This window comes from Poecilia formosa, unplaced genomic scaffold (genome assembly GCF_000485575.1).
Source record: "Poecilia formosa unplaced genomic scaffold, Poecilia_formosa-5.1.2 Scaffold330, whole genome shotgun sequence".
Classification (NCBI taxonomy): Eukaryota; Metazoa; Chordata; class Actinopteri; order Cyprinodontiformes; family Poeciliidae; genus Poecilia; species Poecilia formosa.
The window spans coordinates 73,895-97,721 of NW_006800269.1; the positions used below are offsets into that span (position 1 = coordinate 73,895).

Sequence of the window (23,827 nt, forward strand, 5' to 3'; positions counted from 1 at the left end):
TGTTAAAACTGTTCCCATGGAGTTGAACGTGTGTTGAGATGGGTAATCTATGAAAAGGTCGATCTCCTCCTGACCTACTGTTGCTGTGGGATGAAATGCACAGCTGCTGGTCAAAAACAGCCAATCAGGACCAGGAGGAGGGTCTTACTGCTGTCAATCATTTTCATGCACTTGCGGATAAACATATTAACGAGAAACGACTTGCCTTTATAGGAAAATGTTTATTGGCACTCAACTGTGGCTATGCTAACTAGCATTAGCATTCACTACTGGCTGACGGGAAAAAGCTTCAGCAGAGGGCAAGTAAAGAGGGTGAGGGCACCAGGAGAGATCAACAGCGCTAAGACCCGCCTCCTGGCTCTGATTGGTTGTTTTTAGTTGGTACTGGGACAAGGCAGAGAAGCTGTTTTATTTTTCTTTCAAATAATCTCACATACCATACAGAGCTTAAGGATTGGAGATGAGTGAATGTTATGCTGAACAATCTGGGGCCCATGTTACATTTAGATTTTAAATGTTTAAATACTATGAGATTTGATCTAAGCCAGAACAGATACATGAAGGTGATCACAAGAAGTCAGATTTGACAGCATTAGTATCTCTTGTGTTTTATTGGTTAACATTTATTCTCAGATTTTATTCACAAAATTGTGCCAGTACAGAAATACTTTATTTATCCCAAAGGTGGGATAAATATGTGGGAGTGATGATCTCTGGTCCTGCAACAAATCTGATAAGGACTCTGAAGACTAGGCAGCAGTGTCATGACTGCCATGACATGCTAACTGCTCAATATCTGGGCAGCAGAGACGACATTTCCCAAAACTAACGTAATAGAGATTTTCCAGCATGCTGACATAAGATGCAATCCTTGCATCTTATGTCAGCGTCCTGATCCATTTAGTGTGTCAAAGGAATTTTTATATTTTTATATTTTTAAGAGACTTGAAAGTGTGACACACCCCTGTAAAAAATAAAAATAACAATTTCTAAATATTGAAATTTATTCTGTACAGTTTAATTGAAGTACAGTGGCCTTGTTATGTAAATGTCCAGATCTTTAAACTGCTTCGATTTGGTCTTAAATAGTTTAGATTTTTATCTTTAACAGTGACCATGAAGTAAAACAGAATGACGTATATACTTAAAAGTACTTCAATTATTGCTTAATAATATGTTCAGGTGGAAATATGGTGTTACTTTTAGGTACAGTGCACGCATTAAGAACTGGGTATATGTATTACATGATTGAGACCATAGACATGAACATTGCATAGGAACCTTGATGAGGCTTGATAGTTTGAAGTAGGATCTATTTTTCTGTAACACGGTAGCAATGGCTGACAGACATCAGTATTATTGTAAGTCTCTCTTGACTTGAGCTGCTATTTAGGTGAGTATTTGAAGGTTTTTATTTTGATGTTTTTCATAAATCTGTCAGCTTCTAATAATATTTACGTAACTTTTAACAGACTGGCTGTTTTCTCTCCCAATGCACGAGTCTTTTTGCTTACATTTGTTCGGACAGTCTGACTAAAAGCTTCAGAAGAGCCACTTTATTGAGGGCATCTTATCTTTCGACGTATTTTATTAATTTGAGAATACTTTTGCGTTATTAATAGCGAGTGCATTGATGTTGCAGACGTAAGGCTACTAGCTAGAATGCTCTGTAACTTTACTGTGTTTCTAATTTCATCTACAGGTCATGCTCGGTTTTTCTATTTGCTCTCATGTGTTGTTGTAAATCGGTTTTTAACCGAGATAAAACTCTACCTTCCTGAAAAAACAAACAAACATAAAAATGCTTCCACGTTCACCTAAGGCAGCTTTCTTTTTCTTTTCTTTCTTTCTTTCTTTCTTTCTTTCTTTCTTTCTTTCTTTCTTTCTTTCTTTCTTTCTTTCTTTCTTCAATTTTTACATCACATAATCGCATCTTTACCTCAGAAGTGTTTAGTTGTGGACAAAGACACTCCGCCTCTATCTTACAACTAAGCAAATCAATGGAAGGATTCTCAAAGGAAGACATTGACTTTGCTCAATAAAATAAAAAATAAAAACACTCATATCCAACAGCATTGATGTGTTATTTAGTTTAATTTGAGAAGAAATGATCTTAAATGTGAATAATAGGTCATGTTTATTCATCTCTCTGTCTGACTGCAGATTGGATGGGATGTCAGATAAGCGCCAGCGTGCAAGAGTCCAGGGTTCCTGGGCCAAACAGCTGCCAAAACCCTCAAACAGTCAAACTGGTAATTTTAAGGTCTCCTTTTCAGTTGTGAAAATGGACATTTCTGATAATTAATGTGGCAGTATTATGTAATTCCCAGCCACATAGTGTCATTTTATAGCACGAGCAAGTTGCTAAGTTACCTTGGGTTGTCATAAAAATGCTGTACATATCAAATATGACTTCAAAAGTTCTGACTTTTGAAGTCATATTAAGAGAAGTGCCTCCAGAGAAAGTAATAGAGTAAGTTAAACTCTGTTTCAGTTTTTAAGACTTATTTGGATTGAAAGCACATATTTGACCCTTTGTTACAGGGAATAGTTTTAAGATTTCAGTTCTTTTAAACAGAGAAATTGGTCCTCTGTCTCTTTAAAAACTCCTGCTCTTCCTGAAGTCATCACAACATGGCTCCTCTATTAACCTTTTAACATCTTTTTTTTTTTTGCTTTTGCTCTGAGAAGTAGCTCCTATAATGAGCTACTTCTTCCAGTTCCTCCAAGTGTTTGCTAATTGCTGCTGGCTAATCTGAAGGAGCTGAGGAGAGAAGTAGCAGGGGAGGGCTGCTCTGTGAGGCGGAAACTCTGAAGGAAAGGTGTAGTATTATGTAAAATTGTCTTTTTTGAGTTTTACATCGTGCTGTAATTGTACACCCTCCTGAAGGACACAGCTTTCAGCCCTCTCCTGTGACTCCCCCACTCAGCTCCTTCAGACTAGCCTTCATCAGTTAGCAAACACCTGATGGAAATGTGTATCTACTGAGCTCATTATAGGAGCTACTTCTCAGAGCATCACTGGTAAAAATGTTGTTAAAGGGTTAATAGAGAAGCTGTATTGTGATGACTTTCTGAAAGAAGAGTTTCAGAGAGAGCAGGCGTTTATTAAAGAGACAGAGACCTAATTTCAAAGCATTAAGTTACAAAATCAACACTTTGTAAAGTCATATTTGACATATACGCGTTTTTGTAACAACTGAAGGTAACATAGTCACTTATGCTACAAGATGGCACCAGGTGCCCAGAAAATACATAATATTGTCCCTTTTAATATTTTATTTTCTTGGAGACTCGCAATTCTGCTTTCTATAGTAATTGAACTATTCAAAATCAAAGGAAAGGCACATTTTACCACTTTCTAAAAACAAAGGATAATAGACAGAAAATCTGAGCCTTTTTTATTATTATTATTATTATTATTTTTTATTTTTCTTTCTCCCCCTTTACAGCGAGCGGCCTAAACAATCAACCCAAAAATGTTAACGCCGCCTCTGGTACATGGGGATTTGGCAACCAGAAAACATCTAAAGCATTTGAGTTTCACAAACCCTCCAAGGTGAACTATAAAACTGATCCATGTCAGCTGTGTTTGAGTTTAAAATACACTTAAACTTCCTGTCATTTCAATCCCTGCAGCCAATAAGAGAAGTGCCTCCAGAGAAAGTAATAGAGTAAGTTAAACTCTGGTTCAGTTTTTAAGACTTATTGGGATTGAAAGCACATATTTGACCCTTTGTTACAGGGAATATTTTTAAGATTTCAGTTCTTTTAAACAGAGATGAACAAAGAATAACAAAATAAATTCTTTCAACAGACATTTGGGTGATTATGAAATAAGTCTCGGGCCTTCTGGGGTGTCTTGGTGAGTACATTGCTAGTGAGGAAGGAAACGTGTTTAAGCACCAGACATTTAAACAAACAATCCACCATACTTGTTGAAGCTAAAACCAATCTGCAGTGGCTGTTTGAGTCCACTAGGTGGCAGCAGTCACTCAAACAATCGGTCACGGATTACCTTTTGAATTTCGACAAATAAAAACGTCATCATGTCTTAGTTCGTGTCTTATGTGTACATGTAACAGAAAGAGGCTACAATCAAATTTATCTTCATCAAATGTAAATAAATTAAAACGTACTGATTGTTACTTACTTCATCCCGTGTACCTCATCACTAACCGTAAAAATGATTGTATCAATATATATATAAAATTTGTTTTGAATGCGTTCAGGCTGCGGCTGCGGCCCGGGTTCCTCACACCAGAGGAGGCTGACTGGATGTTCAGTAAGCTGCTAGCGGAGCTGCCATGGTCCCAGAAGACGAACTACAGACTGGGTGGGTACCAGCAGAACCAACTCCAGACCAACAGGGCACAATGTGGGGGGGAACAGAATCACATAGTTTATAATCTAGAATAGCTTTAGCAGTTCAGCTTTTTGTTTTGGGTTCGCATTGAAACGTTTGTTTACTTCAGGTTTCGCAGATGTTTGTCTAACAGAGTTATTAATCAGCGTTGCCTTCTGACCCATAGTAGCTGGAACGTCGACCAACATGTCTGATGTGTGTTGATGATTTTGATGACACTTGACAAAATGTTACTCACAATTCACGGCTGTAAAAAAAAAAAGAAGAAAGAAAAGCTTTCAAGATGTAAAACACTTTCAACTTTGTTGTTGAAATGTGCAAATGAAATTGGTTTATTGATTAAACTGGATAAAAACACAACATTCACTCTGTATGAAGGCATCATGTTGAGCTGAAGCCACACTTTTCCCTCCAGTCTCCTTTTCCTCCCTGCTGGCTCTCGTCCATCTGATGAGCAGCTCCGCGACAGCGCCGCTTCAGACATGACAGCAGGATGATGTAAACCTAGTGGGGGGTGAGAGGTCAGGGTCAGGTTTTATAAGGTCTTCATTCTTTGTCAACAACATACGATTGGTGTTGGTTGAAGGATCTGCTGAGAGAAGACGTGCTTTGTTTCTGCCATTTTGTTTGTGTTATTCTTTCTTTTTGAAGCATTGAGGTTACAAAATCTTTATATGGCCTCAGGGTCACAGTTCCAGGCTGTCTTCCTCCACTTTAGCATTTCCTTTTTTAATAAAGTATTTTCATCTTTAGTCTGTGGGGAGGGAAGGAACAAACACCAGAAAACAACAACAAACAAAAGAGAGAACAAGTCTGAACAGACGTTGTTTCTGCGTGGATAAACTCAAGGAAGAACAGAGACTTCCTGTAAAATGAACCAACTCTTTACTACAGTTTTCTATTAATCATTCCAATATTCTTGCACATTATGCTTTGTCAACACGGACTGCCCATTTGGACCACAGGATTGTAAACTAGTTCATCTGTAGATGGACTTAGATTGTTACTTTCCATCTGACTTCATTAACACAGCCTGCGTTTCCATTACAAATGGGCACAAACCATCGTCGCTATTACGCTAATGTAAAAAAAAAAACAACAACACACAATTTCGGAATCGTGGTTGACCAGAAAACGTAATTAAAATCAAACGTGAGGTATTTTCACAAAGGTATTTTTATCTTTAAAATACTTATTGATAATATTTTTGTCTATTTTTTTTTTACTAGGCCACTTTAATGCTCTGACTCAGTTTTTCCATCCACTTGGCGTCTAAATTAAGCCACATACAAACTTCTAACTTCTTTCCCTCTGATCCTGTCTTTTTATGGAAGAAGTGTTTAAATTTCTTCTCATACTTATAAACGCTCGTTCCCGGGGTCCTGTCATAATTCAGTCCCAGTACAAGTGATGGCCTGTCATGCAGTTTGTTTTGGTTCGACGGTGTTTCTGTACCAGAGGATCGGCCAAAATAAGCAGAGAGCCAGAGAATCGTTTCTCGGGAGAGGCCCAAAGGCAACAAGAGGACGAGAGTCAAGTTAGATTCAGTCGTCCGCTTCGCTCCGCCGCCGGCTGGAAACACACTTTGGTGGCAAAATGGTTTACCAGAAGCAAAAAAAAACAAAAACGATTTAGGACCAGTTCTCTTCCTGCTCTGTTCAACTTGAAAAGGTTCAATTTATTTACTGATGTTGTTTAAAGACATTAGGGATGCTTTTATTTTGAAATTGCTGCTGTTTTCTGTGAAGAAAAGTCAATTCAGAAAGGATTTTAAGGCTTGCCACAGTTTTGATGTTTGTGTTAAAGAAGTGCATTGAATTTCTAAAAAAAAATAATAATAATAATTAAATGCTTTCGCTCTAATAAACATTATTGTGACTTTCTCATTCTTATTATGAACATGAACATTTTTGTGACGCTCTGATTGTGTCTATTTGTCCAGGTGAGGCGTATGAAGAGCCCAGGCTCACCTGCTGGTTCGGAGAGTTACCGTACACATACTCTCACTCCACTATGGCTGCCAACACACAGGTACCTGAAACGATTAATCAGGCTGATCTGATTAATCGTGATCAATCGATTATTGAAACCAGTAATCAATTAATTGTTAACTGGAGTTTACAGACTCTAAAAAAAGGCCATTTGCTGAAAGAACAGTATAGTCAGAACAGTAAGTGAGCCAAAACTGAACAGAAATATATACACGATTTATTATTTCCTCAACTCATCTCATAGTTTTAACTTCAAATTCTGTTTAAGAAAACTCTCCTGTTATCGCCTTCGCTGTCTAGCTGTTAATCGGTGAATCCAAAACGTAATCAACAGTTCAGCTCCACACTGTATTGATAAGTGGAGCAGAAAGGCCTGAGCTTTTCACATGTTGATGTTGGAGGTATTTTTATGGATTATTTGCTACAAATGATCAAGCGTCCACTAAAGGAATGCTTACTTATTCCCTTTTAGGCAATGAAATGTTTATACTCCTATCTTAAAAATGGAATAATAATTATTTTTTGCATCTTTTAGGGTATTTCTTTCAACATGAAGCGGTTTCTGCTGCTTTGTGATGATCTGTGATGTAATGTCACTTTACAATTTACTGAAGTTTAGGGGTGAAGTCTAAGAACACCCAAATTTATTTCACACAGCTGTGTTTTTATCTTATTTTCTTGTCGCATATTTCTTTATTTATTTATTTTGACAGATTTACAATTATGGCCATGCAAAGAAAAAGTAAACGACTGAAAACACGAGAATACAGTCATAATTCTATGAGAATAAAGCCATAATACTATTAAAATAAAGTCAAAATAATACGAGATTGAAGTCAAAGTACGAGAACTGTAATTTACCAGAATAAAGTTGTAGTGTTACGACCGTATTCTCGTTTTATTTCAACATTTTTTTTTCTTGTATGATATATTATTATTGTAATAACTTTATGCTCACAATTATTTTTTGTTTTAGTTCCCGACACTCCACCGTAGATTAACAGCTCTGTGACGATGTTCTCAATATTCCCATCTTGAATCATTTCATCGTCGTCTCCTCCTCCTCCTCTCCACGCAGTGGCATCCGCTGCTGGTCGCCCTCAGAGAGGCGGTGGAGCAGGCCAGCGGCTGCACCTTCAACTCGCTGCTGTGTAACTTGTATCGAGATGGACACGACAGCATCGGCTGGCACAGCGACGACGAGGCCTCTTTGGGCCCCACGCCCACCATCGCGTCTCTGAGTCTGGGCGACACCAGAGCCTTCAGCCTTCGCAAGCAGCCTTCAGCGGTGAGATCAGGGCGACGACAGCTGCTTTCCCCGACCTCAAATATTTACTATTTGCTTCATTTTTACGCATGGTTATTAAGCGGCGTGCCCGCACGTCCTTAAAATAGTTTTAAATTCACGCATCCACATTTAAAGCCTTAAAAATGTCTTGAATTAACTAAAAAAGACTAAGTTGGCCTTAAATACGTCAATCACAGGTCTTAAATTTTGGATTGTTTGATCTTATATATTCTATGTTTTTCTTTTTCTTGTGGGATTTTTCTGTCTCAGTTTGGTTTGGGCATCAGGGCCAAAATTTGGCTCACATTTAGGGAAAATGTAGTTTTAATTACAGCTGAAGTCGGGTGAAAAAGCTGTTTATTTCTCTGAATGCAAGTTTCAGCAGGTAAGATGCTTTAGATGTAAATCAGGAATCTGCAACCTTTGCAATCCAAAGAGCCATTTTCACTCTCATTCCAGTGAAATGAAACTCTCTTAGAGCCGCAAAGATTACATGACCCGTTGAGGAAAAAAGATAAATATCTACTATAGGAATTTTGTCATTTTTACAGAACCACTGTTTTTGTTTTTATTTTTAGGGTTTGAAATAAATTTTTAAAACTTTGTAAAAAAAAAAAAAAGAGAGAAATAGGATAGATACAGTGAGTGTTTCCAATCATCTATAAGACAAAAAACAAAGAGATCCATAAATCACCTTCTGTTTTGGAAATTCTGATAAAAAAGAGGACTTAATACTAAAAACCTGCATTTTGTATTATATGTGTATTTGAAATCATTTGTTGGTTCTCGCTCATTTGAAGTCAAAGGGATTCCTTTACACACTCTGATTTAAAGGTCTGAGTTTATAACTCTCGGTCCGTGTTTTGCATCGATCTGCTTCCATGTCAGGAGGACAACGGCGACTACACGTATGTGGAGCGAATCCGGATTCCTCTGAGCCACGGGACTCTGCTGCTGATGGAGGGAGCCACGCAGGACGACTGGCAGGCAGGTTTTAACTCAGTTTTAATCAAGAGTACAAGACTTTCACAACCAAGCCTCAACGTTTACAGTAAATAGTCTTGTGCTTTGACTGAGTTCCTTCCACCACTGACAGGCGGCCAGGACAGATCTGCTTCTCCCGGGGAGTTTAGAGCCTCACCTTTCAAGAAGAGACATTTATTTTAGGCTCAGGCAGCTTCTTGGTTTAAATTAGTGGAGGAAACTTAAAGTGCGCAATAGAATGAGGGTATGATACGGTTTGCAGGATAATTTCACATGGGTAAAATCATAACTTTATGACAAAAACAAAGGTTAAACACATTGTGTCATTAAGGGTTGATTTATTTCACTTTGTTTAGAGAAAACAAATCACAGAAAGCTTAAAACTGCCAAACTACATGAGAGTTTTGTGTTTTTTTTAAGCAAAATAAAGCATTCAGCAGCCGTTTTAAAGTAAACTACAAGGCGCTGTTAGCATCATCATTTAATTATTTCTACAATCGGTGCCATACAGTTACTTAAAAAAAAGATGACATAAAATTCAAAATGGGAAAAAAAAAATACTGAAAATATGTTTGTATGTTAAAATCTGAATTTTGTAATCTTTTGTGATTTTTGTTTATGTTAAAAGTGGTGGAGTTTAATCATGAAAACAAAATTTCTGGGTCTCAATAGCAGAGGCTCATAAACGGTGCCATGAGGAACGCCACAGAGAATCAGAATTAGAATGGATTCATTGTTATTGTGCACGAAAGCTCTTAACATTGTTAGCACACGTTCACATCAAAAATTGTATGAACGCTGTTTGTACTCCCCCATGAGGTTTCTTTTTTTTTTTCTTCAAAGCTTTCCATTGTTTCCCTCTCATTAAACAGAATTAGTGGAGTCGTAAAGTGACAAACTAAAGAGCAAGAGAATAAAACACGTGGAAAGTAAAGAGCCAGGATAAAAGCTGCGAGCGCTAACAGAACATAAGATAAGGTCAGGCCTGTTTTATGTTGACGTCTCTCCAGCTGACCCAACAAAGGCATCGGTGGAGCTTTAGATTGAGTTCAGGGAGAGGAGATCACTCAGGTCATTAATCAGCAGTGAGAGTCTGAATGTCTGCCCTGCCTGAAGGGCTCCGCTTTAAAAACAGAGTAAGTTGTTTTTTACGCAAGTGTGAGTGTGTGTAGAAGATTTAAAGAGTCAACAAGCATACTGGATCACCGATGCAAAAGGTCCACATACTGTTAATAAGCTGATCTAAAGGTGAAGGACATTTACTTAGGCTGAGAGGTGAATAAACAAGTCTTGTTGGTGGATGCCATTTATTTCACGCCACTGTTTCCTGTTTTCTACTTTTGCTTTTTTTCCCCCCTCTCTTTTTAATAGACTCGGATGTTTCATCAAAATGGCGGCGTGGTGTTGACTTTAATAGAGACCAGGAAGAGCTGAGGCTCAGGTGGTTTTACTGTATGACACTGAATTTTATGGAACAGTGTTGAATTTGAGAATCTTTGCATTTTAGAAAACTTAGAGGTAACGTAATGGTCTTAACTGTGGAGTTGAAGACAAAGAGGGACGTTTATGTTGGGACAGATTATTCCTCAGATTAAATTAATTGAACCCATCACTGATTTAAAATCCAGTTTAACTCCAAATAGTTTTTTTTTCTTTGTTTCAATATGGTAAACGATTTGTAATACAAACACCCAGTAGGATTTTCCTCTTCTGAATAATGTGAATTATTAATAAATCTCTAACCAGAGATTTGTCATTGGTTGTCATTACGCCAGTTTGATGTCTCTTCTTTCCTATTATTGCTTTAAAATAAGGAAAAAATGTTCATACTATTCTCACATTTATCATTAAAAGTAATAGAATCTGAACGGTGAATAGGTTAAAAGACTGCAGTATGTAACTTTTATAAAAAATATATTTTTTAGATTGAAACTGTCACCAGGTTGTGACGGTTGGGAATGAGATGGGTAATCAAGCTCCTCTGCCTTCTCCCTGTACTAATCAGAAGCAACCAATCAGAGGCAGGAAGAGGGTCTTAGTGCTGTCAATCATGCTCTTGTACGTACTGCTGATCCCACAGCTTCTGTTTTGAATGCTAAGGCTTGTTAGCATAGCCACCAATGACGGCAGTAACGGTTTTCCTGGAATGGTAAGTTGTTTCTCCATCATTAGCACATTTAGCAGCGGGAACTTGAGTTGATTGACAGCGCTAAGATCCTCCCCCTGGCTCTGATTGGTTGTTTTTCATCAGAAGCGGTTCATTTCTTCAGACGGCAATAAGCCACCTTTACAGAGATTATCTGTCTCAACATATCACATATCACAACATAATGACAGTTTTAACAAATGTGTAAAATGAATATATATATTTTTATAAAAGTTACGTTCTGCATCTGTAAGTGTTGCACATTAGCAGACACTTGCCCACGTTCCCGATACTTTATCAGACTCTTCCTGGAGCATTTCAGACGCTTTCCTCATCAGTCCTTTTCTCTTCATCAGCATCAAGTGGCAAAGGAATACCACGACCGGGGCCCGCGCATCAACCTGACCTTCAGGACCGTCCACCCGGAGCCGGAGGGCCACAGGCCCGGCACAAAAATGAGGTTCACAGCAAAGAACCCGTAGGTTCCTCTCTGAGTCAGGTACCAACGGCTGGTGAAGGAAAACTTCATCGCTTAAATGAAGATATGTTTTTGAAGAAGGAGGTATGAGTTGCAGTGTAAATTATCACTCAGTCCTGCTTAGTTTATATAATCAGAGAAAACTAGTTTAGAAAATCGTATTCAACATTTCTGAGGCTGCTGCTGCTTTTTCAAAAACTTGAAATATTTTTTTGAGTGGTAGCTTTGCCAACTTGAAGCGCAGCTCCATCCACTGACTCCTGCAGAGTTAAATATGTTAAATAATATACTTTTTCTGATTTCCACCCTAATGAATGAATTTCATCAGTTCGATGTAAAATCTGGCCAAAATATATTTTTGGACAACTGTTTTTGGATGACTGTCAAATGTTTGTGTTGGTTCGCAGTGTAAGAAGGATCTGGAGTGACTAATGTGTAAAGAAACTGTTCAGGATGTTCATTTTAAGGTTTTTTTTTTAGCCACACGGGTCAGCTAGCGACAGGAAGTGGGTTTATTAGTGGGGATAAACGTTCTTGGAAAAGTTGATCAAACAAAACTATTTTGTTTTTTGTTTGTTTAATTTTCTTGACAAATGTTCAAATCCTAAAATAATAAAAACACGAAAGCTTTATGGAAATTGAAGTCTGTAGTTTTCTGTATCCGAGAAATGAAAGGGAGACTTAATGTGAGAAACTGCAAAATAATTTCAACCACTTCATTTTCTGAAGTTTGTGTCATGTGACAATATAAACTGAATCCGTCAGCTGAGCTGTAGAGTTTTAGTCTTAAACATTGTGATGTAAATGGAGGATTGACTCTCTCTAAATCTTTTCTGTAAAGTGAAAGTGTTGCTACTTGGCAGGGAACTGAAGACAAACCTGAAGCTGATTTATCTTCATTTTTATTTTTTATCAGACGATGAGGAAATTTGATTTAGTGTGACTTAATGAAATAGATCTACAGCTGGAACCAAGATATTTTCATAAACTGACTAAAAACAAACATACGTGCTTTTTTTCTCACTGCCTGAAGTTAAATCTGACCAAACCTTTCTTGATTTAGGTCTGTTAGAATTACCAAAATTATTTCTATTTCCCAGCTGCCAGAAAACTTTGCGAGAATATTTTTAAGAGAGCTTTTTTTCCTCTTGAATTCAAAAGTTTACATACGTTTAGTCACCATCCAGGACAGCCATCTTCTAAACTGTACGACTTGCGGCTTCTCGATGTTTATTAGACGATGGGTCACTGGTTATACAACCTCGACCCTCTGGTGGGGAGCCGGTCATTCTTCTGGGCTCTCCATGTACTTTATTAATAGTCCCTTTCAGCATGGGAACTCTAACTTGGTCACAACCCAACTATCCTCTGGTAAACTTGTATTGAGGTGTGATGTAACATCTCTCAGCTCCTGCAAGATGAGAAGGTTGTTTTGAAACTGAAGCTGAATTAAACAGCTTCTCGGCACTATGTATTAGAGAACAGGTTGCCATGAGGAAAGTATGCAGCTCAAATATGGTTTACCGACAGCTTCACGGCTAAGCCTGGTGAAAAAGAAAATCACTTTTTCAAGTCATTTACTTTTTTACAGGCAAAGCTGTTTAAGACTCACCAGAACTAACTGATAAAAACCATATAATGGGGGTTTTCTTTATTTTATTTTATTTTTTGTAATATTGTGTGTTTGATAAAAAAGAAATATTTGCTTTTTCTGTATTCTTAGTAAAAAGGGGTAGTATTATGTATTTTCCAGAAACATAGTGCCCTTTCGTAGCACAGTTAACTATGTTACCTTCAGTTGTCAAATATGACTTGAAAAAAATTTTACTTCATAATTTAAAGCCTTGAAATTGGGCCTTTGTCTCTTTAAGAAACTCCTGTTTCTGAAACTCCACCTTCAGGAAGTCATCACACCATGGCTCCTCTATTAACCCTTTAATAACATTTTTACCAGAGTTTCACTGAAAAGTAGCTCCTATAGTGAGCTCTGATGTGTAGTTTCACCAGGTGTTGGCTAATTGCTGCTAACTAGTCTAAAGGAGCTGAGTGGGCGGGGCTAGGTCCACCCAGGTGTGTGGAACAGCTGAGGTTTCTCAAACATGTATGAAAGAATCAAAGCAACACTCCAGGTATGGTTTTGATTAGGTAATAACATTAAAACATGATAAAAGCTAAAAAAAAAAAAAAAAGAAAAAAAAAAGTTGATTTTACGTGATACTGCCCCTTTAAAAAAAACAGTTTTGTGGCCAAAACTGTGGCAAAAACAGTTTTGGCCACAAAAACTGTGGCAAAAAGTTTGGACAATTGCTTAGGGTTGGCTTCTGTCCTCACAACAAAACTAAACGGTGAGTTTAGTCTTTTTACTGATGCTCAAAATTAGACTGTGTTGCCTGTCAATTGTAAGTCTGAGGAGAGTTCTTGTGAGTATGAATATTTTCACCAAACGCTGTGCATAATGTTTTATTTTATTTTATTTTTTCGTAGAATAAGATGGTAAATAGAAGGAAATAATGGGATCGGTGTCAGTGTAGTACTCGCTGGTGCTCAGCATGTCACAGCAAACTCCCACCTGCTTGTGTTTACCTCAGTTTTCCACCAGTTACATCAAACAGTGTAACCATGGCCACCAAAACTTTCTCTTGTCCTTGACCTGGCTCTTTTCTCTGACCTCTTTCTTCATGTCTCGTACGACTGAGCGCTGCGCCGAGCAAACTGCCTTCGCAGCTCACCGCAGAACAACACGTTTCTGTGTCCAAAAAGGGGAAATTTGACAATTAGGCAATTAGGGGTTCTCATTGATTGTGACTAAATTTGCAACAGCTCCTGTCCTGTTGTGAGATTACTGCTTAAAAAGTAGTGAAAAGGAAAAAAAAACAACTGCTGAATTTGAAGTGTCCGGGTGTGTGGTCTGGAACATTCTGTACAAAATAAAAGGCACCATCTCACATTAAGTTAACTAGAGACGAACATTAGATTTAATTTCGGCACAGCGCCTTGATGTTCCAGACGAGATGACCTTGAGCACCGATTGTTCCAGCTAAGATTCACAGCGATGACGATAACAGCAAATCACTGAGAAAAACATTGTTTTGTCATTCGGTTTCATTAATCAGAGCATAAAAATGGTGGATGATATTGTGTTATTTTATTTATCTTTTTTATATATTATTGCAATTCTGAAATTTCTTCTGGTAGTTTTAACGAAGCGCCATGACAGACTTTTATTTCTAAACGTGTCTATTTTCAAAGGTTGATATTCGAGCTATAGCTACTACAACGATGAAGTGAATTCTCTTTAAATTTAGACTCTTGTTAGCCTACCTGCACAATTTTGCTTGATTCTCATCTCCCTTTGGTGCTTCATCTGGAATTTCTCCCATTGACTTGGATTCCTCCAGTAAAATTTCAAACGTGCCAATCAGCGAACAGAAGGAGAAGTTGTGAACGATGACGTCGATCTTTTGCTCTGTTTTAGAATTATAGGCTAATCTAAACACACCGACAAAAAGAGGTGGACTGTCTGTGAACCTTAGCATATAGATAACTAACATTGTACCTGTGGACACCTGAGGTTACTGCGGCTTCCTACTTTATCTCAGTCTGGGAATCAGTCTGTGTTTTCATGTTTACTGTTAAGCACAGCTTGAAATTGTCCTGATTTGCTGGGAAGCTGTTCTGTAATCACTCTATTCCCGCCACTCCTGTCCTTTACTCTTCACTTTCCAATAATGGTTGTTGACGGACAGAATCCCATATGGTCTACGCGGTTCCCTGCTCTGTCACGCTGCTTTAAATAGTTCTACAATCTTAGAAACCTTCCATGAAGCTCTTTATGAGCCTGCTAATGATCCATTTATTTAAATAAAACATCTTCAAGCAGGGAAATGTCCTAAACATTCACAACAGGAGCCGTCAACACAGGAATAGTCCACCCACCCGTGGCCTGGGTCGTTTCTTACGTGTCTTTACCTCCTGGCACCCTCCTTGTCTACTTCATCCTGTTTGGACTTTTGTATAATGTTGCAGCTGCCACTCAGGGATCCACCTCTGAGAGGGTTGGTATCTCCTGTTCTTAATTTAGCTGGAGTTCTCTGCTGGGTCGGATGTAAATTACAGCCTTGGTATTTAATTGGTTGACATATCTCCCATGAAATTCCCAAAATACATTTTAATAGGCATTTTGACTGGATATAATGGATTTAGGGGTGAAACGATTAATCGCAACAAATCAGTGATTGAAATAATCGCCAACTAATTGAGTAATCGATTAATCGTTAACTGGAGTGCGCAGACTAAAAAAAAAAAACAAGGCCAATTGCTGAAAGAACAACACAATCAGAGCGTTAATTAAGCCAAAATTGTACAAAAATCAATACATTTTGCATTTAAGATTGAGGGGAAAAAAAAGTTTTTTACATATGTTTGCCCGTTTCAAATTCTGCCAAAAAGAAAGTTTCTTTGCATCTTTTAATGTATTTCTAATGTTTAAATGACAAATCTGTAAAATGTGCCAATTTTTTAAATCTGATTAATCAATTAATCACCAGACAAACCAATAGCTAATAATTAATTGCAGCCCTAAATGGGTTACACTAATTATTTCTCAAAAATGTCCCTATTTTTCATTGAGCAACTTGGGAATCTGAAATTTGTACCCTTCTTCATATTTTCATATTAGTGGCTCTGTCTCGTGGTGGAATCATGGAAAACATGAAGTCACTTTGTTTCTCTCTCTGTTGCCACTATCTGTCCGCCGCTCTCTAAATACTCGTCTTTCCTTTGTAAGCATTAGCAGCTGGCGCTAACCCCATGTTAACGTCATCAGTGGCTCCTTAAGTGTCTGTGAGGTCACGTTCGATTCTAGTCTAAATATTTTTTGACACTTTAATTGACCTTTCAGGGCTGCACATGGTGTGTGATTTGATTGTCTATAGACTGACTAACTGTATATTCTTATGCCAAAAAATAGAGATAAAAATCTGTTTTCCAGCCACTTCCAGTTTTTGGTGGGATGTTATTTGTAGCCTATGGAGCCTAGCATGCTAGCATGTACAATAGAACTGGTTAGCATCTAGACTTCTGTTCACTTTTAAGTCTCCCCCGATTGTAAGGGAAGATACAGTTTATGACATAGTGGTATGTTGGAGATTTGATCAAATCGACTAACATGAGGGAGAAGATATGGATCCGTTTCTAAGCTAGTTCCAACTTTTGAGCCCCAACAAGGTCTGCTACCTGTACAGACAAATTAGCTCGACTTGAACAAGTAGAAGCCATGGCTTTATTGGTGACAACAACTTGGGAAAACAATCGAGACCGTTCAATACACCAGGTGTCACATCCGGATGTCAATGTGACGAGGTGATGACGTTGCATAGGGCCAGTAGTGGGTAACGAAAAGTCCCAATAACTACAATTCAAAGTAGCACAAGTTAATAATCATTCCACATTCAGCTGATACTTGCTTCATATTCTCTGGCTTCTGACTCTCTGTTTGCTTTGTACTCGCAGAAACAAAATGTTGTTTGTTCCTTCCTAATTGCAAACAGAATAAAATGACAAACCAAATAATTTCTCAAATTTAGCTTTGAGACTTAAAACTCAAAAGCTTATGACTTCAATGTTGCTGCTTTTGTGAAAATGCAGCATAAACAGACACTGTGTTCCTGACGGGAAGTGCTTCCCACTGTCCCAAGTCTCATTCTATAAATAACTGTGTTCTCACCATGTTGCCTTTAAGTCAGTCAAAAAAAAAACAACTACTTGTCTTATGACACTACATTCTGTTATTTACTGTGATATACATTATTTTGACAGAACTGACTGAAATCAAATTAATTTTTTATTTACTTTTTTTAAAATAAAAGTTTACAATTAAACAAGCTCTAATAATGAAACAAACATTGGTCAGGATTCACCTCAGAATGTTTGCATTGCCATGACAGAATGAATTGCAGAAGTTATAATAAAACGGGATAAACATTAAATATTAAGTCTTTGCATAAACTTTATGTTGGCCTTTCAAACTCATCGGTTTTCAAAGAATTTATCAGAAGTTAAAAGACCCTGTCATGATCCCAGGGTGTTTTGGTCTTCATTTGTGTTTGTGTTTTGAACATTTATATGTTTATTTACATTTGTTAGTTCTTGCCATTTTGACTTCTCTGCATTCATGATTGTTTGAATGGTGTTGCCATATCAGTTCATATCTTGTTTGTATTTAGTTTCTTAGCTTAAATACTAATAATATGACCCTGAATGGTAGTCATAGTTACTCACATGGCAGTTTTGGACAAATTGCTCACCCTGGTTTAGGACCTTTTTTTGTCATATGGCGTACACAACATTTGGGCTTGGTTTCTTAGAGTACAGTAGAGTCTTACTCTTCACAAGGAAAGAGGACATGCTGTGATTTTGTACCTTTAATTCTCCTGCTCTCTGGAGCCTGCTGACATTTAGGTTGCTGTGCTAGCAGGAGTGTCCCGTAACAATGGCTGCAAGGAGATTTGCTAGTCTGGGAATGTGTTCCTCATCCTTTCACCCTGCAGCCCTGGATCATTTTCTCGCTTATATTTCTTCCTTTTTCACCACCCCGCTCTTGAACAGCAGTATTAACTAAAGAGTACACATTTCAAAGCACTGTATAATAAGTTAGCACTGTATTTCTTTTAAATTGGAAACTTTTGTTGCATTTTTTATTTTTGCATGTTCAATCCAGAAGTAAAACTATGAAAAAGTTGCTTTGTATGCAAAACCTGCATTTTGATATACCTTTCTATTACTATTGTTATTGTTTTGTTTACAATTATACAACGATATAAAATGTTTGTTGGATCTTTGACCTTTTGCATGTTTTTCTATTCTACTTCTTGGTGTCTGTAAACAGGTTGGCTAATTGTTGTACAGCCAAAGGTCATCACTGTGGCCAGCACAAGCACTAGTGTGGGAAGGTTCATGCTGAGTGATGGTTCCATGTTTCCTGGTTCATTTCGCTGCACAGCAAACATCTTGTTTAAGTTCGCCTTTAACAGATACAAAGATCTGTTGAAGGGGTAGTTCAACAGAAGATTCTGTTAAAACATCCATCCATTCATCATTGTGAATAAAGGGTTGGTTAGTTGGATAAATGCAATTGGTGTTGGAGTCTGTTATTGTATCGGTATGTAAAACATCTGTGATCTCTAAACACTTTAAACAACAAAATAGACTTCAAGTTGCTACCAAGAAACGGTTTTTCAATCAAATAATCGAATTCTAAATGCAAGTGTCCCAATTCTGTGAAGTGTGCCGTTTCTTTCACCGTTGACGTTTAGTGTTGCAACACTAATTTTCGTGAGATGATTCCCACGGTCTAACCTGGAACCTGACAGTAACAACACTTTGTTTGAGATGAGACCTTGTTTGAAAACAGTTTTAAACGAACTTGGGAAAGATGCCTCAAGTTTAATCTACATTCCTATTTATGTACCTATATAGTTAGCTAACAAGCTATATAGCTAGCTATCTACCTAGGTATCAATCTAACTGTCTATTTAGCTACTTATATAACTAGCTAGCTATCTAGCTATCTGTCATGGTGGCAGAATGTTCTGACTTGTTCTTCCTGTAGACCTTTAGTCATCATTGTTATAATGAGTTATTTCATGTTTAGGTAATTATTCCATCTGGTTTTGGATGCTGAGCAGCTGTGAAGCCAAAGTTTGTTAGCGTAAAGCTACAACAAAGACCCTAGCAGGGCATACAAAGCAGCTTTGATACCGTTTGACTCCTTAATGACTATTTTATCATTTCAGTTGATCTGGTAAAATAATAAATACGTTTTAACAAAATCTGTCCAAACAAACAAAATGCATTTTCCCTAAAGGTCTCGATTAATAGTGTTAGTTTTAAATTTTACCTTCTTTTTTTTTTCCAGCCGTGTGTTTATGTTTGGGTCGGTACCAGTCAGTAGGACTGGAGGGGATTATGTCTCGGCTGCCTCTTGCTCCCAGCTGGGTGTATTCCCCTGAAAATGTCATCAGTTGCTGGGTGCTTTATTTGTGGCAAGAGAAAAATAGTTATTTTTAACTGTATAATTTGATGTATTACTGTGAATCAGCTGTATTTCCATTTTACTCTGCATATTGTGACAGTATTTTCTTTGTTTCTCCATTTCTCCTTACTCCTTATTGTAACTTTCATGACCATGCTTAAAAAAAAACAGCAGAGAGGAAAGTAGTGGCTAGTTATGTTACAGAAACGTAAATAATATGCAAAAATGTATTTATATTTTGCTTTAAATGTACAAAAAAATTGGAGAAATTGAGATCTGCAATAGTAATTTTTAATGTTTCTACAGTTAAAATTTGTTTCTAAAGTTGTTTAGCAAATGATGGTCAGAGGAGACCAACTTTACACAGCTCCACACGTCACTCCCAAGACACTTTGTCTACTTGGCAGAAAAAGTTTCATGTAAAAATAATGGATGACTCAATTTTTGTTTATTTGTTTTGGACACAACTCATTGACCTGGACTAGAATGTGCTTTTTATTTCTTAATTTTCTGATGGCTGATAAGTGTGTTACCAGCAGAAATGTCCAGTTTGTTTTTGCCAAACTGTGTCCTTGTTTACCATACACGCAGCCTTGTTACTGTGAGGAAAACAACTGATCCCACTGGACACAAACACACAACACTTGGCCTGCTATGCTGTCCATTTCAGTACAGTTATGTTTCCTGTTGCAGCGTTTCAGAAACATTTACAATCAGGGCCGGAAATACAAGGTTGTGACCTCTGGGGTGGAAACTGTTTTGGTGCTTATCCACTGAAAGAAAAGTATTTTGTTAATGCAAATTGTATCACATCAATCGGTGTGCTGTAATTTGCGTTAGGTATGAAATGATGGTAGGTTTAATGCGTTCCTTGGCCTGTAGCTCCATGTTGTTCCCAAAATAAATGACAATAACTTCATCATTTTTCAAATACTTGAGTATTGTTTACAGTCATAAAAATGTCCAAATATTATTACAACTCGCCTGAGATGAGTCTGTGACTCTTATTGGAAGTACAAAGTACAAAAAAACATATTCATTAAAACATTTTTTTAAAAATCTGTACCCCATCCACCCCAAATATTAGCGCCCTGGGCTAGTTCCCCTATTAGCCCCAGTTTAGCATGTTCTCTCTATGGATATCCTGATTCTCCCCAGGTGCTCTAGGCTCCTCCCACAGTCTAAAAACATGGAAATAACTGGCCAGCCTAAAATGCCCTGAGGTGTGAGTTTGTAAATGACCTCTGCGTGACCTCTGGGTGAACCCTGCCATTCACTCACTGAGCCCCAGAGGCACCAGGCCCATCCCAACCCCACCAGCAGTCATCATTTTTATGGGTGAGTTATTACATGTTCAGGTTTCTCTGGTTTTGAATGCTGTGAAACTGTAAAGTCAAAGTTTTATTAGCATAGAGCTACAGCAATCATCCTAACAAGGTATACAAAGTAGCTTTGATATTGATTGACTCCTTAATGAGTAACAGTTTTAATGTGTCATTTGATCTGATAAAATAATAACCTATAATTAACTTTTAACTACATATGAGTATCAAAGTAAAGAGAGAGAACCTACATTTATGCTGCATTTTTAAGGTCTTTCTTAAAGGGGCAGTATTTTAGAGCACAATCAAGTAACTATGTTACCTTCAGTTGTTATAAAAATATGACTTAAAATGAATTAGACTTTGTAATTCAGTGTCTTGAAATTGGGCCTCTGTCTCTTTAAGAAAGCCCTGAGGAGGAGCTTCGCCTTGAAGGCGGGGCTAAGTCCACCCAGGCGTTTGCACAGCTGAATGGTTGCCACGGGAGATTAAAGGATTTCTCAAACATGCATGAAGGAAACAAGGTAACACTCCAGGTATGTTTTTGATGAGGGAGTAACATTATATAACATTATGCAAAGCTAAAAAAAAAGTTGATTTTACATAATTAGAAAACTAAGCTTTTCATTTCACATACTTTTAAAGGGCCATACACACACACACACACACACACACACACACACACACACACAGACAGCAAGGTCTAGTCTGCCGTGTTGTATCACCTGGCCGGCAATAGCCGACCTTCCCCATGCTGACCGTAAATCCACTCAAAACAAACCGTGGGGTCATTTCAAAGTTCCTGTTAACAAGTTGCGCCCATGCTGAGTGCATGAGGGTGTGTTTGCTTTGGCAAGTCTCTGTGTGTGAGACAGGAGAGCGGATGACCTGTTCGCCTCCTGAGCTCCACTGACGCGTCACCAGATGAATGTGTGATGAAATCGTGGCAACTTATTTAAAAGTTTGACATCACTCCTGAAACCCCAGAGGGAGCGCTGGAGGAAATCCCATCAGGCCAGGCTTCGAAAAACTTTCTACCTTCAGAGGGACTGGCGTTTCACTGACTGTGGTCATGGGTTAAAATTAAAATAATTATATCACCTATGAAGACGCGTTTTTGATGAAATAGCACAGATATCACACTAGGGCTGGGCGATGAATCGATTTTAGCAATTAATAGAATTTTTTGGTTTTTGAAGATTTGATTTTGGAAAAAATCTGGATTTTTTTTTGTTTTTGTTTTTGAGGAGCGTGTTGTACAGCTTCTGTTTATTTGGATTTTGAATATTAGGACCAGGCTATGGCTTTAATTATGAGAATAAATATGAAAGAAAATGAGAATAGTGTTAACATTACCAGAATAAGGTCATAACATTAGAAGAATAAAGCAGAAATTTTATGGCAACTTCTACACAAAAAAATAATGAAAGGGTTAAAACAAAGAATTTTGAACGTTGTACATTGGTATAAGTTTTGCAGATTAGAAATACTTAATCTTTTATCACATCAGCATCAAATTATCATTAATAGCAGGACTGTGAAACGACTGCAGAAGCCAACATGATACACTTCTCTCGTTTTATTGAGTTTCTCATTTCTTTCTCTTTTTTTTTCCCTACCGAAATTTTAATGAATATGAAAACAGTTGGATATTTTAGATCAAGACTGGAAAAATGCGTCGAAACGCAGATACTCTGAATAGACATGTGACCCGTGTCACAGATGGAAGAAAAACGTGTGATCTGATCCCAGCAGTCCACTCTGGCTCTGACATCCCCCTCCGTCAGCAGTGACACTGATAAATATAGTCACTACGGTAACAGCCAGGCTGACGTGACACGCTGGGAGTGCTGCTGGGACTGCTGATGAATCCGAGGCTTTTCTCATCTCACTACCAGCTCTGTGCGGTCGGGCTCCTCTTCTCCACAAACGCTTCTGGGGCGAAGCTTTGCAATGTGGCGCTGAAACGGAAGCCACTGTGTCCATAACAATTGAACTTCTTTTTTTTCTAAACTGACTTTTTTTTTTAAATTCACCAACTAGGGTGAATAATAAACATTACAATAAACATTACAAACTGACAAAAAGCAAGAAGGGGTATTGATCTACAAAATAATTGACCAGATAATAGAGCAGCAATAAAAATAAAATAACCAAACGAACAAAAAAAAAAAACAAGCAAACAAGCAAGGAGGTATATATTAAACATACATTAAGATTTTGGTTCTTACAACCACAAAATTGTAAAACCTGCAATTGCACTCATGTCTATTTACTAGATACTGAGTAGCACCAACAAAAAAAAAAGAAAAAAGTTTATTTTAAACTTGAATCTGAAAAGTAGTTTTGAACTTTTTTTTTTTGATGTGGATTTTCAGTTTCAATTTTTTTTTCTTTTGAACAAACTTTATGGTCCCAATTTGACCTCCGAAAATCTGTTTGTTTTTTTTTTCATAAAAAAAAAGAAAAGAAAAGAAAAACTGCTTCTTACTATTCCCCACTTTAAGACTTATAACTGCTGTGATTTGTTTCACTTTCTAGAGCTTTCTCATTTGGCCTCTTTCTATACACATAACCCCCATCTGACATGTTTTGGTCTCTGGTCTTTGAGTGCAAGTTTTGCGAGTTTAGCTGGTGACAGATGAGACTGATGTATCAACACAGGGTCTGTTGTTACATCCAGTACTTTGCTCTGCTGCAGTCACGCTTACATGTTTACAGTGTTAACACAGAGAGGCCAGCGTGAAGCCATACCTCTCTCTCTTTTTTTTTTTTACCTCCGGTGAAATAAATTATTACACCTCTGCCAAATTTGCTTTAGTTTGTTATTTGCTGGGATGTTTCAGTCTCACAGCCTACTTTGTAAATCTTTGCTTTTTCATGTAGCGCCTACTGAACTGAAGGCATTCTTGCACAGTGAACTTTCCCCGTTTTGCCATGTTTGTCGCAATAACAAACGCACAAAAAATGACATTAAACATACGTATGTATATAATTAGATGTGGACACTTCACTGCTTTGGTCCAGGCTATTTACTGAAAAAACAAAATATCTTACCAAGTATTTTTGGTCTAGTTTCTAGTGCAAATATATTTAGTGTGCTTGAAATAAGCCAAAACTAACCCTATAAGTAACTTTTCCACAATATATAGGAGTCAATAATTCCTTAAAATTGATTTAAAGAAAGTACTAGTTCTGCTGGCAGATCATTTCACTTATA

General features: G+C 37.6%; 1 protein-coding gene across 2 annotated transcripts; it reads left to right on the forward strand.

Annotated features, from left to right (window-relative positions):
* The first annotated feature begins 1,286 nt into the window (after positions 1 to 1,286).
* alkbh3 (alkB homolog 3, alpha-ketoglutarate dependent dioxygenase) lies at positions 1,287 to 13,066 on the forward strand. 2 transcript variants are annotated; one of them, XM_007573451.2, is made up of 10 exons: positions 1,287 to 1,393; positions 2,164 to 2,252; positions 3,453 to 3,559; positions 3,640 to 3,674; positions 3,818 to 3,865; positions 4,233 to 4,336; positions 6,309 to 6,397; positions 7,436 to 7,645; positions 8,534 to 8,632; positions 11,132 to 13,056. In XM_007573451.2, the coding sequence occupies exons 2-10, from the start codon at positions 2,174 to 2,176 to the stop codon at positions 11,255 to 11,257; spliced, it is 897 nt and encodes a 298-aa protein (XP_007573513.1). In that variant the 5' UTR covers positions 1,287 to 1,393; positions 2,164 to 2,173; the 3' UTR covers positions 11,258 to 13,056. The 2 variants fall into 2 exon arrangements, with proteins under 2 accessions (XP_007573513.1, XP_016516942.1); XM_016661456.1 differs by lacking the exons at positions 1,287 to 1,393; positions 2,164 to 2,252; positions 3,453 to 3,559; positions 3,640 to 3,674 and adding an exon at positions 2,394 to 2,473 and having other exon boundaries at positions 11,132 to 13,066.
* The last annotated feature ends 10,761 nt before the right edge of the window (positions 13,067 to 23,827 follow it).

What these genes read in the sequence shown, in the direction of transcription:
- alkbh3 (XM_007573451.2), top strand. Translation starts at nt 2,174, where the DNA reads ATGTCAGATAAGCGCCAGCGTGCAAGAGTCCAGGGTTCCTGGGCCAAA. An exon ending in CTATGGCTGCCAACACACAG is followed by an intron (nt 6,398 to 7,435) that starts GTACCTGAAACG and finishes CTCTCCACGCAG; the next exon opens with TGGCATCCGCTGCTGGTCGC. An exon ending in TTCGCAAGCAGCCTTCAGCG is followed by an intron (nt 7,646 to 8,533) that starts GTGAGATCAGGG and finishes CTTCCATGTCAG; the next exon opens with GAGGACAACGGCGACTACAC.